Here is a 14,969-nt window from a genome sequence, read left to right on the forward strand (position 1 = left end):
GATGCAAAAGAAACCATGGGAGAAAAGGCTGATTCTGGTGAAAGACAGCACAGAAGAGTGAAGTTTAATAGCCTGTGATGGAAAGAGGCTTGCTTACGTATTGCAGCTAGAGATGCAAATCTGCTCTGCAGGGGACCTGGGATGGAGGCCTGTTGTACCTACCGAGATACAACCACTTGTAAAAGCTCTTTGAAAGATTTTGCTTTCTTGTAACAGAAAGGCAGCGCTGATATGGAAAGTCTGTCATTCACATACCCGCCAGCAAAAATAACAGTTTATGTTCAGGTCACAGTTTGAAGGTTAGCTATACAACCTTAACAGCTAAAGCACTTTGTAAGTAAATAAACAAAAGTTCAACATAACTCAAAAACCAATTCCCGTCTCACTGCTGAATTTTACGTTTGGTGGTGCACGAGTACATGTTCACACACACAGAGAACATCACCCACTGAAGATGTTTATCAATGGATCCTTCTATGGTTCAGTTCCTTTTCTCACAACTAACATCTTTTTTTCCACCTCTGTTGACCCAGAGTTCATCAGCAGGTCAGTGCTAAGGAAAAAGGTAAGAACCAGTATTGAAAGTGTAACCCTGTCTATTGCTTAGATTCTGGGAACTTTAACCTCCGTTTGGAAAGCGTGACTAATAAGATGGAACAAATATTCTCCCAAGAGATGTAAACCATGCGCCAACTTCAAAATACAAAAATGCTTGCATGTTTTTTCTTTTTTTTTTTCAAAGAGCAACTTTTTTTTTTTTTTAAGATGACTGTGTATGTGACATTATGTAGTAGTTAACGGAAGGCACAGTATGGAATGGTATTCTTCTGAACTCTACTTCAGTTTAAAGGAACTGTTGAGTATTTTAGGGTTTTTTCTTCTGGGCAATTGTTGTTTCTGAAACACCTATTATGCAGTAACAGGATTAAAAAATACATTTCTTGGCATAGCAGGATACATATTGAGCAAAATAATTATTGAAAAGAATCTTTAATTTACATTTTTTTCCAAATATGTAATTAACCCCCCAAATGCTAATTCCACAAACATCTAAATGAACTTTAAGTATGTGATTTCTTTGAAACAAAGGTGAATTTTCTCACCTTAGCAAGTGACATTGTTCTCTGTTAATAACTGAGTATTATGAATAATAACTGTTCATACATTGAAGCTTTCAGCACCACGATTTTATTGATTTGAAATATTTGGAATAGACTTGCATTCAAGCACTGCTAGTTGCCAAGTTTAAGACTGCGTAGCAATAACATCTGTGGTGTTATTTGCTTCTTACTTTCCTCTTCCTAATTTTAGTTTTGCTTTCTTCAATATTAGTATTACAAGCTTGCATGTTTTGCTAGAGTAAGGTTGAGACCCACCCAAATCACGGGACACTGAATTGCCCATGGTATTTTGTCTGTCTAGAGCATTGATTAATAACTTCTCATAGAGTGGTTTTACAAACTGTTAGGCTTGACACAATGATATTTGCAGTTACCGTATTGCCAACAGGCTTCAAACAAGATCAAAGCCTCATTCTGATAGTTGACATGTCGATCACTGAAGATATTAAAATCTGAGCAAACAAAAACTGCAGGAAGAAAGAATTACTGTCCCTATTTTACAGATATGGAACTGAGGAAGATAAAAAGAATAGTTTGTTGAAGGCTACCTGATCTTCAAGAATCTGTCAATGAGTCCTTGTCCAGTTCTGCTAAAGAGAATATTATTCCTTTCCAGCAGAATCAGAGGGGCAGCTGTTCTCTGTGTCAACTAGAGCTCACCCTTCCTGCTGTAACTGTAATTGTGCTTTTCAGATGTGGCAGCACTCTATTCCAAACTCAAATTGCTGCTTTAAAATTCTTTTGAGGCATGCAGCTGTGCATGTGATCGCTTGTTACCAGTACTCTCCACGGTCAGTTCAGTTTCTGTGGGTTGCGACTGCAGTACAACTGTAAAAGTCACAAGCCTGCAGACTGAGCTTAAAATCTGTGTTTAAAAGTGTGTTCTGTGACTCTATGATAATTGAGAAATAGAGACATATCTTTTCACAGGCTAGAGAAAAACCCTGTATCTCGTCCCAAATCACATTTCAAAACATGTTTTATTTATGCTTGGCAATGACTACAGCACTTTTGGGTGCTATAAAAATAAAAGTACCCATGGGAGACAGGTTCTTGGGGGTCAGCATAACAATCTGCATGGAGCACACCCATAGAGGAATGACTTACGTACAAAATTGCATGATACAGAGATAGAAAGCTGTTGCATATGAAAGAGGTGGTGAGCCCTATGGCAACAGATGCCTCCAAACAGGGTACCACAGTCTTTTACCGTAAGTTTGTTTACCTCCAGTTCTGTAAAGTGGGCATCTTTACGGGCATCTAGTGCCTCCCTAAACAAAGTGGTATCATACCGTGTGGCACCAGTTCTCCACAAGACTGCAAGAAATCTTCAGATTTTTCTATATTCAAAATATTACAACACACTAACAATAAATAGTAAAACAACAAGAGTTAAATAATGAAATGCCTTACTATACCTGACATATTCTAATTGCTTGGTCCAGCACTGTCTTTGTATCAGTTGCATAATCTGGACAAGGCAGCATGGCATGACTGAAGTGGGCTTGCAGCAGCAGGTGTGTTTTTGTGTGTGAACTGTCAAATGAATGGGGATTGACTTCAATTGGAAGATGTTTTGCCAGTTCACTGTTCATCTGATCTTCATTGTGTCTCACAGGCAGATCTGTGTACTCCTCAGCATTCTTTGGAAAAAAAAAAAAAAAAAAAAGAAAAAAGAAAATTAACCATTGTAATTAACTTCACAGTAATTATTATTCCTTGCTCAGACATTAAAAGTATATGCATTTAATTTACGACAGTTAGATTTCATTGTTAAATTAGCAGCATTTTAACATTTAGAAAGCATACTTATTTATCAAAATCATGTGTGTGGGAAAACAATAGCTAGTAAAATATTCACAATTATTCACACAATTATAGGTTTTAAAATGTTTTTCACATAGCTCATTTTAACGTTAGAGAAGAAGAAAATAAAAGCAGGGAAATAAATACATTCATTGGATGGATGCAATATTTGAGATGACCTTCTACAGATATCCTACCCTGGTTGGCTCACAAAAACATTGTAAGGTTAACTATAAAGAAGTCAATAATTCATATTTTCGATTTTCAGGGTTTCTACTTTTCTCTTTGTATTCGAAAGCCAGTGGGTTTGAAATAGCTCTGGTAAGGTTCTTTTAAAATATATTTTTAATATTTTGAGCAGTCAGCATCTAAGCAACTGATGATCAGCAATCAAAGCAAACAGCAAAATTGTAAGTAGGTGCTGAAAACTATCTTCTGTGTTCCAGACTGGAACTAATACCATTCATGCCAAAATGAAAGCTGTCTAAGAACTTTCTCACTGTTGCAAAAAGGAGCTGCACACCAACAGGTAATCTAAATGTAGTTATCAGTAGCAACATCCTTGGGGCTCAGAGGAACAAATATGACTGTTCTAGTAGCCAGAGCAGAGATGTTCATTCTCCTGCTAGGGAAATCCACTGTCTCTGAAAGAAAGCAAATTCAACAGAAGCATCCTAAGAACTATAATTTAGGCTGAAGAGTCAGTTCTGTGACTTAATTGGTAATTTTTTTTTTCCTCCACAAAATCCTCTTGTGCATGTATGTGTACATATTCTTGTTTGGAATGAGAATGATCTTTCTAAAGTATAAAACTTGCAAGTAAAGTAAGAGTTTTATAATATGTGATATCTTTTCCATCTGTAATTTAAGAAAGTGTATTTCTTTTGGCACAAAATAAAAAGTCATTTGGGTAGCCTGAAGGGCAATGCCTTCCGAACTATGGGCTTAGCAGAGACCATTAAATTAAAGTGTTCAGGGTTTTATATTCCTCTTAAACTTTAGATTTGATATTATGCATTTTAGTCTTCAATCTCCAGTCAGACTTCCTGCTAAATCCATATTAATGAAATATTCACAACGGTAACCAATGCAGAGTGCGGTAAAGAAAAATGGCAATTTTAGAACACCTAATAGAATTACCTAATTGACTTGCAAAGTACCATATCCACTCATTAACATCCTAACACATAGAATCTTTTTTGACAATTCCTAAAAACAGTTATATAGCTGTTTTTCACCCCCTTGGAAACTGACAGCACAAAATTTTCTATTTTCTTTAATGGCACAATGAAACTACACCTCAACTGTGATATAAATGTAAAAGGAAAGATAGGTATTAGACAATTTGAGATTTGGAAAGAAAATCAGAATGTCATTAATTTATTTCATATCTCGACTGCAGATTAGAAGTGAAGACTGACTAAAGACAACTGCTGCTTAATCCTGGATGTCTCTGCTAGATCTCTTGTGAAAACTGTGGTCATTTATTCTCTGAACCTAAGGTCACAATCTTTTTAAGCCCTATAGAAGGCTGCATGTTTGCTTCACTCTTTTTATTTAACTGGCTTCTCCTTCAAAGATATTTTAAAGAATATTTACCAAGGAGCTTTTTTACTTAGTTTTGCTTTGCAGTTTAAAGTAGCAGAAAGAAGAAAGATCAGCCAAGTCACTCCAGACCAATTGGTACTCCTGAAAATGCGTTTTCCCTAATTCTTCCCCCGCACATGTTTTATTTACCTCCAAAACACTCCTCTTATTTTAAACAACTTGCCTACTTAATTTCCTGTTTGTGATCATTGACTGTAAGTAAGTGAGGTTCATTTTCTTATCTGCATCATGTAGGTAATTAAAGGAAATTGAGAATGGGTAGTGAAGCTTTTATACAACTGAGAATGAAGCTGAATGGAGGGCACCGAGGTCAGCACAGTCCATTATATTTTTATGTGAGAGGCCAGTATGTCTGCCCTGTCCTTGTTTGCTTAGTGTAGGCTGGACAGACTACTAACTGCAAATCTGTTTCTCTGATTTGCCCAGCTGTCCTTGAATAAAGACATCTTCCATTGCAAAATGTTAAATGACAGTGATTGACAACTCTGTGATGAACTCTGCTTGTAACCCCCTGCTACTGTTTTCAGGTTGCACAAGAAAAGACAGAATAAAGAAACATCCTTTGTAATCACCTCAAATGGGCCCTGCTGTTCACTCAATATTTTTTCGTTTTAGTTTTCCTTCTCATTGTGAATCTCAATCTGTTCTGCAAAGGCTACAGCTTCAACTATTCCACGCAATATATAATATATATTATTTTAGTACATTGTATCTGAATACTGTTCTTACTTCCATGGGTGAAGAAACAGATCGAATTACGTATCAATCATTAATCTTAATTCTAAAGTCAAGAAACTTAATACAAACTTTATAGTTAAACCACAAAGCACTGCTGTGCATTTTTCACTTTCCCTTTTTCTTTGGTTAAGGCAGGACTATTGCAGCCCATGTGCGAATAATATGTTTACAAGCGAATAATATGTTTACACAGTTAAGTATAACTTGGAGTATACCAGGAGATAACTAGGAATTTTAGCTGTGGGTTCTGCAATCATGCGTTTGGTAGTCATGTCACATCTCTCTTTTCTATAGGTCTGTGATGGACTTTCCCAATAACATCTTTTGGGCATTAGAGACTGCTGCATCATTTCAAGGGTGTAAGAGTCCTCTCAAACCTACATTTCAACCTGTATGCAATGCAGGGTCATACAGGAGACAGTGACTTGCTTTGCTGGTGAGAAATGTCACACGTAGACCTGCATAAACTTGATAGTTACATTTTACAAGGCCAAAGGGTTATTCTGATAATTGAATTCTGTTTCCTGCATAACACCAGACACAGAATCATCTCAGAGTCTGCAACATTGTGTTACAGATATGCAGCTTATCATCACCCTTTATTGGACTTGTTAGAATTGTTCTAAAAGTAAACAACTCGTCCCATTTTAAAATATATCTTTTGCAGTTTACTGGTAGTATGAGGCATTTGAGGAGCCAGACTGAACTAAAATTTAAATAAGGTATCCAACATGGTGAGTACTATGCTCCACAGTGTCCATAGGGTTTAAAAAAATCAGATTTTCTTTCTACCCACAAAATGCACAAGTTTGGCTGAAATTACTGATTTATAGTGAGAGCTGAACTATAAACTTATATCACATGTAAACCTTCTGAAATATTTTAAATCTCAAGTAACTACATCTTGCCATCTGTCTACAAGAGAGAAGAGGATACTTGTGGAGCATAGACAGAAACGGGATCAAGGTGAGCAACTAAAGTAAACTTGAATATTTTAAGTTAAGTTCAGTCATGGGAACAGTAAAACTTATAAAGTTAATGAGTTCTAGACTTTAAAGAGCAGTTGATTAATTTGTAACAATGAGGGTCTAAAACAAACCAAAAATAGTTTCTCACATTCCAGAGTTGAACCAGTAGTCTTTTCTTTAGCGATGCTGTTACTGAAACTACCTTAGAATTGACTGACTGCCTGTACGTTCCTTTTCTTTATATAGGTACAGTGAACCCAAACACACCACATTTTTAACTTTAATAAACCTGCAATGTGTTTTGCTCTCTTTCAAGTTTTTGATGTAGAAAGAAACAAGGGAAAAGCATTCTTAGAAAATTTGATACCGAAGTTAACAGTTGTAAAGCTAAAGTATTAAAAAATCTTGCAGTAAACTAGTACTAAAAGTAACTACCAGAATAATAAAAAAGGAGAAAAGATGAGGATCATTTTTAGCTAATATAGTAATCGCATTCTCTTTACCTGAACCTTGGTTTAAGTTACATAAACTTCTGGTAGTCTGAGTACATGCTGATGGACTGCAAAAATCATACATTTGTGCATAGAATGAAAAATAAAAAATAAGCTGCAATAAATAAATGTGGGTTTTTTTACAGCTGTTCTGCAATTAACACTAATAATACATTATGAAGTAAATTTTAGTTCTCTGCTGTCAGAAGTTCAAAGGTATACCAATATGCAATTTATTTTTCCAAGTGAAAACGGCATATTTCGATCTTTAAGTAACTGGATAGACAAATATAAGCTCAACAATAATATTATTATATAACTGGCTTTTGTCTTTTGTTCCATTGTACAAAGTGCTACAGAGTATTTTAGTGCAACATTCCGACCTGTCACTTCCACATAGTGCTACAGCGTATAGGAAGTAGCTGTACTCTGATCCTTAAAGCAGTCTGTGACTGTCCTCATTTGGGTGATACCTATGATACCCTTAGTACAGGACAGAGAAAAGTAGCATGGGTCAAAATACAGAAAGAACAAGCACTGATAGTTTGTGAGTAGGTAACTGGATAATAATGTCTTATAAGAGATTCACAAAATCCAAATTTTTCTTTGAGGATACTTGAACTTCTGTACATAAAATATTTGCAATTATTTCCTTTTTTTATAAATACATATATATATCCCCATTCATGTGCTGACAAAAGTCTCATTTGACCCTGTTAACTGTATTATAATGAAAATAAAAATTCACTTAACTAAAGTTCCCAAGTTAATCTTCCTTTGCCCAGGCTCTTCCCAAGAGCACAAGACCATATTATGTGACACAATAATGACACAAGTACATATTATGAAACTTATTTAAATTAACCAACATATTTATACTATATTTTATCTTCACATTTTCAAGTGTGATTTTGATTTATAAAGACAGACATTAAATTTACACAGGTGTATCCTGGTAGGCAGCTGGAACACAATCAAGCTTAGATTTATATTCAGAAAACAAATAAATGTGAGAAAACATGTGCTTAAAAAAAAAAGGAAAAAAGAAAAAAAGCCCAAACTGACCACATACTTAAAAGTTGTTTTTTTGCTCACACCAAAAAGTAAAGTAGATTGAAAAATGGAATTGGAGAAGTACTTGCTAGAATCACTGCTCTGAAAATTATATCTGTGTTAGTGATTCCATTATAAGCTCCTATTTTAAGGAGTTTATTGGTAGCCCATAAATGTATATGCTTTGGTCTCAGTTTTATGGGACATAATTCAAACTTCCAAAGTTTAAAATGTTTGGGTTTGTTTTTACTCTTAGATATAAAAGGTCTAGGACAATATCCCAGTTAAAGACAGTTATAAACATATATTACTAGTTATAAGTTTTAAGAACAAACATGACGTATGTTTTCAAGATTCATGTTATAGACAAAAAGGAAAAAAAAGTAATTTCTACCAGCTTATTGAAGCCACTATGTAACACAGGGATATTTAGATTGGAAGCCCTGTTTTAGACAGCAGACGCTTGCACAAAGATCTTCCTCACTCTGTTTTACACATGTAAAAATATACTTTTAAGACAAACTTTGCAGAGGTGATGTTCCAGATTTTTAAGGCAGCCTGGCAGGCTCCGTTAAGCAATGGAGCAGGCTGAAGTTTTGTAGAGATCTTGAAAAGTGGCTAACATGATGCAAAAGAAGAAAACAAAAATTGGCAGGCAAGATTAGAATATATTTACTACGCAATACTGTAATTCATCACAGAGACCATTTCTAAATATGCTCCTTGCCTTCATATACCATATAACATATCTCCCTATCAACTGCACACAGATGTAGCAGTGCAATCAAGTGGCACCCAGCATATTAGAGCCAACCCTGCAGTGCAGTTCCTTTCCCATGGGGACTTTCGCATCCCTTCCTTCCAGGGTCGGTGGCTGGCAGGGAGGAAAGGCAGAAAGCAAAGCCCTGTGCCAGCCCCTGCACCGCAGGGCACGGAGGAGTCAGAGCCACAAGCCCTTGGGCGGCAGCTGTCCCTGGCTGTGGAGAAGGGGCTCCTGCTCTGGCACCGGTGCCTCCACTGGGGACTCTGCCTGCCCTAACTCTCCACTCCAGCCTGGGTAGTAGGAAAATGATCTTGCCACTTCTCTAGTACTCCGTCGGAGTACTCTCCACGCTCTACTTTTGGAAAAACGACAGGAGGGAAACAAACAGGCGTAGGATGGACAGCAACATCCAAGGGATAAGGGCTTCTCAGTATCTTTTTGAAACAAATACTAACTTTTTTATTTATCATCTAATTAGTGGTTAATGCATTTTTACAGATAAAAGATATGTGTCAAAAGATATGTGTCAAAAAAATAAAGTAGTATAGAATTCAAATTGTAAAGTTAACCCAATTGACTAGGCTGGAGCAAAACAGTGAGGCTGGGCTACCCTGGGCTCTGTCTCTAGATTTAAGACTTACCAGAGAGGGCATGGGAAATTTCCGGTTGAGTATGAGAGGTTGAAGAGATAAAGTTGTAAAACCCATCAACATGCAATTATGTAAATCTATTATTTTTAAAAAATTAATTTATAACTATCTTTCAGGATTTAAAATGGACTCATTTCAGTAATGGGACTTACAAACGTAGTTTATAAGAACATACAAGTTAAAAGTTCTTACAATTCTTACAAAGTTCTCACGTTAGTGATCAGAGAAATATATAATTGTATTCTCAGACTTCTCACTTTAAACAGAGACGTGTTTGATTTTTGTTTTTAAATAGCTGCATATGATAAACACCACAAATTTTACAATTACAGACATCATAAAAAGTACAAGCTAGGGCAATGAAACAGTTGAGTGATCACTTAAAAACACCCTGAAGGGTTTAGATTTCACAAGTTCACCTCTTACTTAAAACATCCAAACTACAAACTACTGATGACATTCCTGATGACCAGAGGTCAGGAGTCTGAAAGACCTTTGCCACTGCACACAGAGCAATAGGAGGTCAGCAATATTAGCTACCAGCAGCAGAGAGTGACCTGGCAGATCTGGGAACTTCTAAAGTACAAAGTTAAATTACAGACCTCTGCTTCAGCATGGAGTTGCTAAAAGAAAATGCAAGCATGCTAGCACATGTGAGAGAGAGGATTATATAAAATAACAAGAATTTGACATGGGAAAAATGTTATTAGGACTTCTATACTAACTTGAAAGTCGATTTCCCTTTTTTTTTTTTTTCTAACGTTTCCTAAGCATATCAGAGAAGCTAGGTTTCAGTGTACAGGAAGATACAGTAATAGATAATACAATCATTGTAATTGGTTTACCAAATGGTAAAAAATATGCTTATAGAACCATTCTGTTTCAGAATAATTTCCTTTTTAAATTGCATACTTTACTAAAAAATATTAAAACAAGGAATGAATTCATGATTTTAAGTCTTAACTCTCACAATCTATATTTCATAAAGTTTATGATCACAATCATAATTCAGTGCTACTTTTTGGGCCAGTCCTAATAAAACCCATTCTTACAATACATTCATTTTTCCCCAAAATGTGTAGGTACTTTCATAGTATTAAGCTGTACAGCTTTCATAGAGGTGGCTTTAGTTCACTCTGAGATTTTCAAGTTAAATTATTGATTATAAGTAAGCCTGTAACACTTGCACAGTCTTAAGGAAAAATAAATGCAAAAGAAGGCTAAAGTAGGACAAAAATAAGAGCAAACATCTGAAACTGGTATGGCATACACATTATTCACCTAGAATAAGTTACTTTGACCATAGCAAATAAATATAAATAGAATGGTATAAATTTCATTTATGAAGTGAATTATAGTGATGTGAGGGAATTATTACATTTTATCACTGGAAATGGTACATTTGAGATTTTCGCCTCTCTAAGATGCCTGACTTTTCCTATTACTTTTCATGAGAACACTTTTGAACCTGCATGTTCTGAATGCATTATCATCACCCCATTTTTTTAAATCTTAATACCTAGATGGGGCAATGACCCACAACTTGCTTCCCCTGTAATCTCAAGTCATATTATAGGAAAGATTTAAAACCGACTGTTTTTGGCTGCATTGAAACTAATTGTATTACACTAATACAGAAAAGCTTTTCAGTGCATGAACTCGGTAATGCGCTAACACAAAACTGGGAAAATCTCTCTGAGTATACATTCAAAAGTCTGATTGTCATAAGAAATCTCCTTCAGTTCCATTTGGACGTTTGTCCACATTTTGAAGCTGAGCTTGGCTGAATCAGCTGGCTCAACTACCGATTGAAATGATGATAGCAATAAAAATTGTAATAGCAAATCTTGGCACACAGCTTTCCCCGGGAAAGCGATCAGTCATTTTCCATCTTTGGCTTTGATCCTCCATTGGAATCTTCCAGTGCAGAGCCCAGACCCAGGGAAGAAGTTAACAGATCTCTGCATTAAGTTAATGCTACTCTGCATGGAGACAGGAGTAAGCGCTACTAATTCTTTATGTGAAATGGGGCCCATACATACTGTATATGTTAATGGCAAGCTGTAAAAGCTCTGCGTGTTGAAAACCAGATTTCAGATCTGCTGACCTGTGGCAGCTCCCCTAGTGGGGAGCCACAAATGCACACTGCTGCATTTTTGTACTGGATTAAATTCCGGATCTAGACTACTATGTGACCAGAGACAAAAGAGAATAACAAGTTCACAGGCATGAATACCTGTCATCATGTGGTGAAATGACTAGCAGCCTCTGTTCAAGAGAGGCTCAAGCCCAGAATAATAGAAGAACAATATGAACTGGCAGAAATATATGGGAAACTTGGAAGGTGCCTACACACACAATGTCTTTTCAGCAAGCCAATGCTACTGGTCTCACTCTGAGCACTTTTAAATGAAAATAGTTTAATATAATAATAAAAAAGCACAACTGTAAGAGGAAGTGACAGCTGCTGCAAGTAAATTTCAATAAGGGTAGTTCCCTGCTGATAAAAACTGGCACATCTCCACTCATTTCAGTGTAACTATGTGGATTAACATTGCTTGAAAATCTGACCCAATGTTTTGAAGAACTCAAGAGCTACAAGGTAATGCAGAGACAGAAGACGCTAATAATTACAAGGGTGAGGAAGAGGGGTAGTCACTGAGGAAACAAAAAAGTCAGTAAAAGGAAAAATATTTGAAGTCTATTAAACAAATAGACAATCTGTCAGTATTTTGGTGTGCTTGATTTGAGGAAGTTATATCAACACTTCTGTCCTGAATGACCAGAGGTCTGATGCAGTGAATAACATGGCAAAAATGCTCTTGTACCACCTGTGACCTTAACAGAACATCCCATTACCTGAATGGGACGTACCATGCATTACTAGGGCAGATCTAACCCTTTTTGGATGGCAAGTGATAATTTTTCTTGGTGATCTTCACGGCACACAAATTTGTGAGAATACTGTAAACTCAGTGTTCCTACACAGACTTATAGTATGTCTTTTCTACCTGTAAATAAAGTCATTCATCTAAAGTACACTGTAAGAGCTGTATTAAAAAAAAAAAAAATTAAAATGGAAAGATAACTGACAGTTAAGAGAGTTGCAGATATTTTGCCTCTGGTATAAAGTTTTAAGAACTTCTTTCAAAAGACAAAGAAAACAGAGATTTTCAGTACCAGATGTCTAGGAAGATCCCATTTGGATTTGAGCTACTTAAATTTGCAATCATGTATTTATACATCTAACAGAGCTTCTGTTTCCCCTAGAATCTGAAAATTAACTAGCTTTGTAGCATCTTCCTTGATCTGCCACCCGTGCCCTGAGGATTAGAGACTCCACCTGAGCTTGTTTTACAAGCATAACAGAAAAAATTAATCTCTGCTGGCAGCGATCCCACTGGGATACTGATGAATAATGATATCCCTCTCTTGCTGCCCTCTCAGTCCACTAGAAAAGCCACTCTAACCCAGCAACGTGGAAACCGCTGAAACCATTCCAGCTGTGGATTAGCAGGCAGTCAAGCATCCATCTGTTCTGCGCGAATCAAGAGAAAGCAAACACGCATTCTTATAGCTAAAGAAGTATTAAAAATTAGCATCTTATATGACTGCATATAGTAAATATTAAGACAATCATATACAAAAGAAAAAATAATCTATTATCGACACCTCATGTTTACATTTGCTTGCTGCCTTAAGCAAATGATAAAACAGTTGGAATTCATCTCATTAACCTACAGAATATTGTGCATTCAAGGATTTAATATGTTTAAGATAAATTTTCTTAATATTGTATATATCAGTTGTACCTAAAAATATTTTGTAAGTGGACATGCATACACACACACAATAAATATAAGCAAACATAGTCGCATGCCTTCACCTTGACAGGAGAAGGATTTCAGAGACCTGTTGTGAGAGGGATTTTAGCCATTTTCTCACCCTCTAAGGTGAGAGGAATAGACTTGAGATATTTTTGCTTTCTGAAAACTAGTAGTTTGAATAATGTCTGCTGGCTTGCTAGTCTTTTCCACTGGAAGACAGAAAGGAAAGGCAGTGGGAAGTTGGCATGCGGGCAACCCGATCAAATTGGTGGTCTGATTTGACTCTTCCATGGGAAATAGGACAATGATCTACTATAAATTAAGGAAGCTGTATTTGAGCATCATCCCAGATAAAATTACTTAGAAAAGTGCATAATTTGTCAGTTTTCACATACAACAGTTCCAATATTTTCCTGGATGCCTGGCCCACATTCATTAAGCTGCAGAGGTAAAGAAAATCTGCAACTGTTTGTTCTCCAAAGGCAAGCTTACTATGTTATACCAAGTTTACAAATATATATATTAACCTTTTCAAATGCTAAGAAAAGTTTTGGCCTTTTGGTAGCAAAAATCCCTCTGCTATTTCTTCTAACATTATAGGTAGCATGAGCTACCTGAGTAACTGTGAAATAAAGCACCTTGTAAATACTAGGCAAATAATAGGAGAGGGTGATTTCTTAAAAGTTCATCTGTGATAATACATAACATCAACATTTAAAATAAAATTCAACCTTCTGAAGCTAGCCAGGTTCCATCAGGGAAAAAAAAGAAAAGAATGAGACAAAGAAAGAATCTAAATGTAAATCGGAAAATACAAGTGTCAGATACTTCATTAAGGACTGATCAGTAATCCTCTTATGTCCTTTTTTTTTTAAACTACTATGCTAAAGGAACAATATATGCTGGATAGCAATCTTGTATGATGTAATTATTTCAGCGAAACCATTCTTATCCTGAAATTTCTGTTCCAATCAGAGAACAAGCTACAAAATGCCATCCTCTTTCTTAACAGTTTTACAAGTCTGAGCAATAACTTCTTTGCTGACAGAGAAAAACATTTGTGTGCCTTTAAACAGCAGTCAGTAAGGCTGAGTTGGTGTCACTAAGTGAACTGAATTCTGTGAAAACAAAGTCATCAGCAATATAATTGTAACTGCTATAATTTATAGTACAATAGTATAATTCTATCAAAAGCAAAGGCAATAACTAGAAACCAGCGAAGACAGAAGAACTGCAGGCTGCAGAGGGCCTAAATTTGCCTATTGCGCTTTAATTACAAATCGGGAGGCAGAAAGTAGGTAGAACTTGTGCTGACTTGCTAAAGGCACACCAAGCTTGTAAGACGGCCTTCTGGAGTACTTGGGGCATGAGAACTCACAGCCATTTATCAAAGCAGCATTGCCCATTATAAAATGTTCAGCTTTACCTTAATAAAGATGCAGTTTAGAACTTCAGTTTTGTTTCAGCAAACACAAACATTATTTCAACAAATATACTGTATATTTGAAAATAGAGCCATATGACACGACTGCTGAAAAAAAGCCATTTCATTTTCAATATGAATACTTTGCAAAGTATTGGCTGCACATACACAACTATTCATAGTTTGAAATCTCACATAATGACGATGGCTACAACTCTAACTGCCAAGTGGTAAGTAAAAGACTTTTGTGCTAAAATAAATAAATAAATAAATAAGTGGTGCGCAGCTGAATTGCCTGCAGCTTTAAGCAGTCAGCTAAACCAAGCTTGCTATCACTGACTTTGCTTCTAGCATATATACCAAGGACAAGCATTGATTTGCCACAGATGGCAGCCAACGTTCACATTTGTAAGTACAAGACCAGGACAGTACTCCTACCTACCCTAGCAGATACAAGTGTAATACCTTCCTGGGTCATCAAAATAGTTTTCACTGGTATACATGAGTGTTTTGCTGCCATA

The 14,969-nt window shown here is 36.1% G+C and overlaps 1 protein-coding gene across 2 annotated transcripts in view; it reads right to left on the reverse strand.

Moving 5' to 3' along the window:
- ASCC3 (activating signal cointegrator 1 complex subunit 3) overlaps window positions 1–14,969 on the reverse strand; it is a 289,617-nt gene that overhangs the window by 19,945 nt on the left and 254,703 nt on the right. For both annotated transcript variants that reach the window (XM_075498453.1, XM_075498452.1), the window contains exon 37: window positions 2,540–2,764. In XM_075498453.1, coding sequence (XP_075354568.1) covers window positions 2,540–2,764 — 225 coding nt within the window. The remainder of the gene's footprint in view (window positions 1–2,539; window positions 2,765–14,969) is intronic.

This window comes from Mycteria americana, chromosome 3, assembly GCF_035582795.1.
Source record: "Mycteria americana isolate JAX WOST 10 ecotype Jacksonville Zoo and Gardens chromosome 3, USCA_MyAme_1.0, whole genome shotgun sequence".
NCBI lineage: Eukaryota > Metazoa > Chordata > Aves > Ciconiiformes > Ciconiidae > Mycteria > Mycteria americana.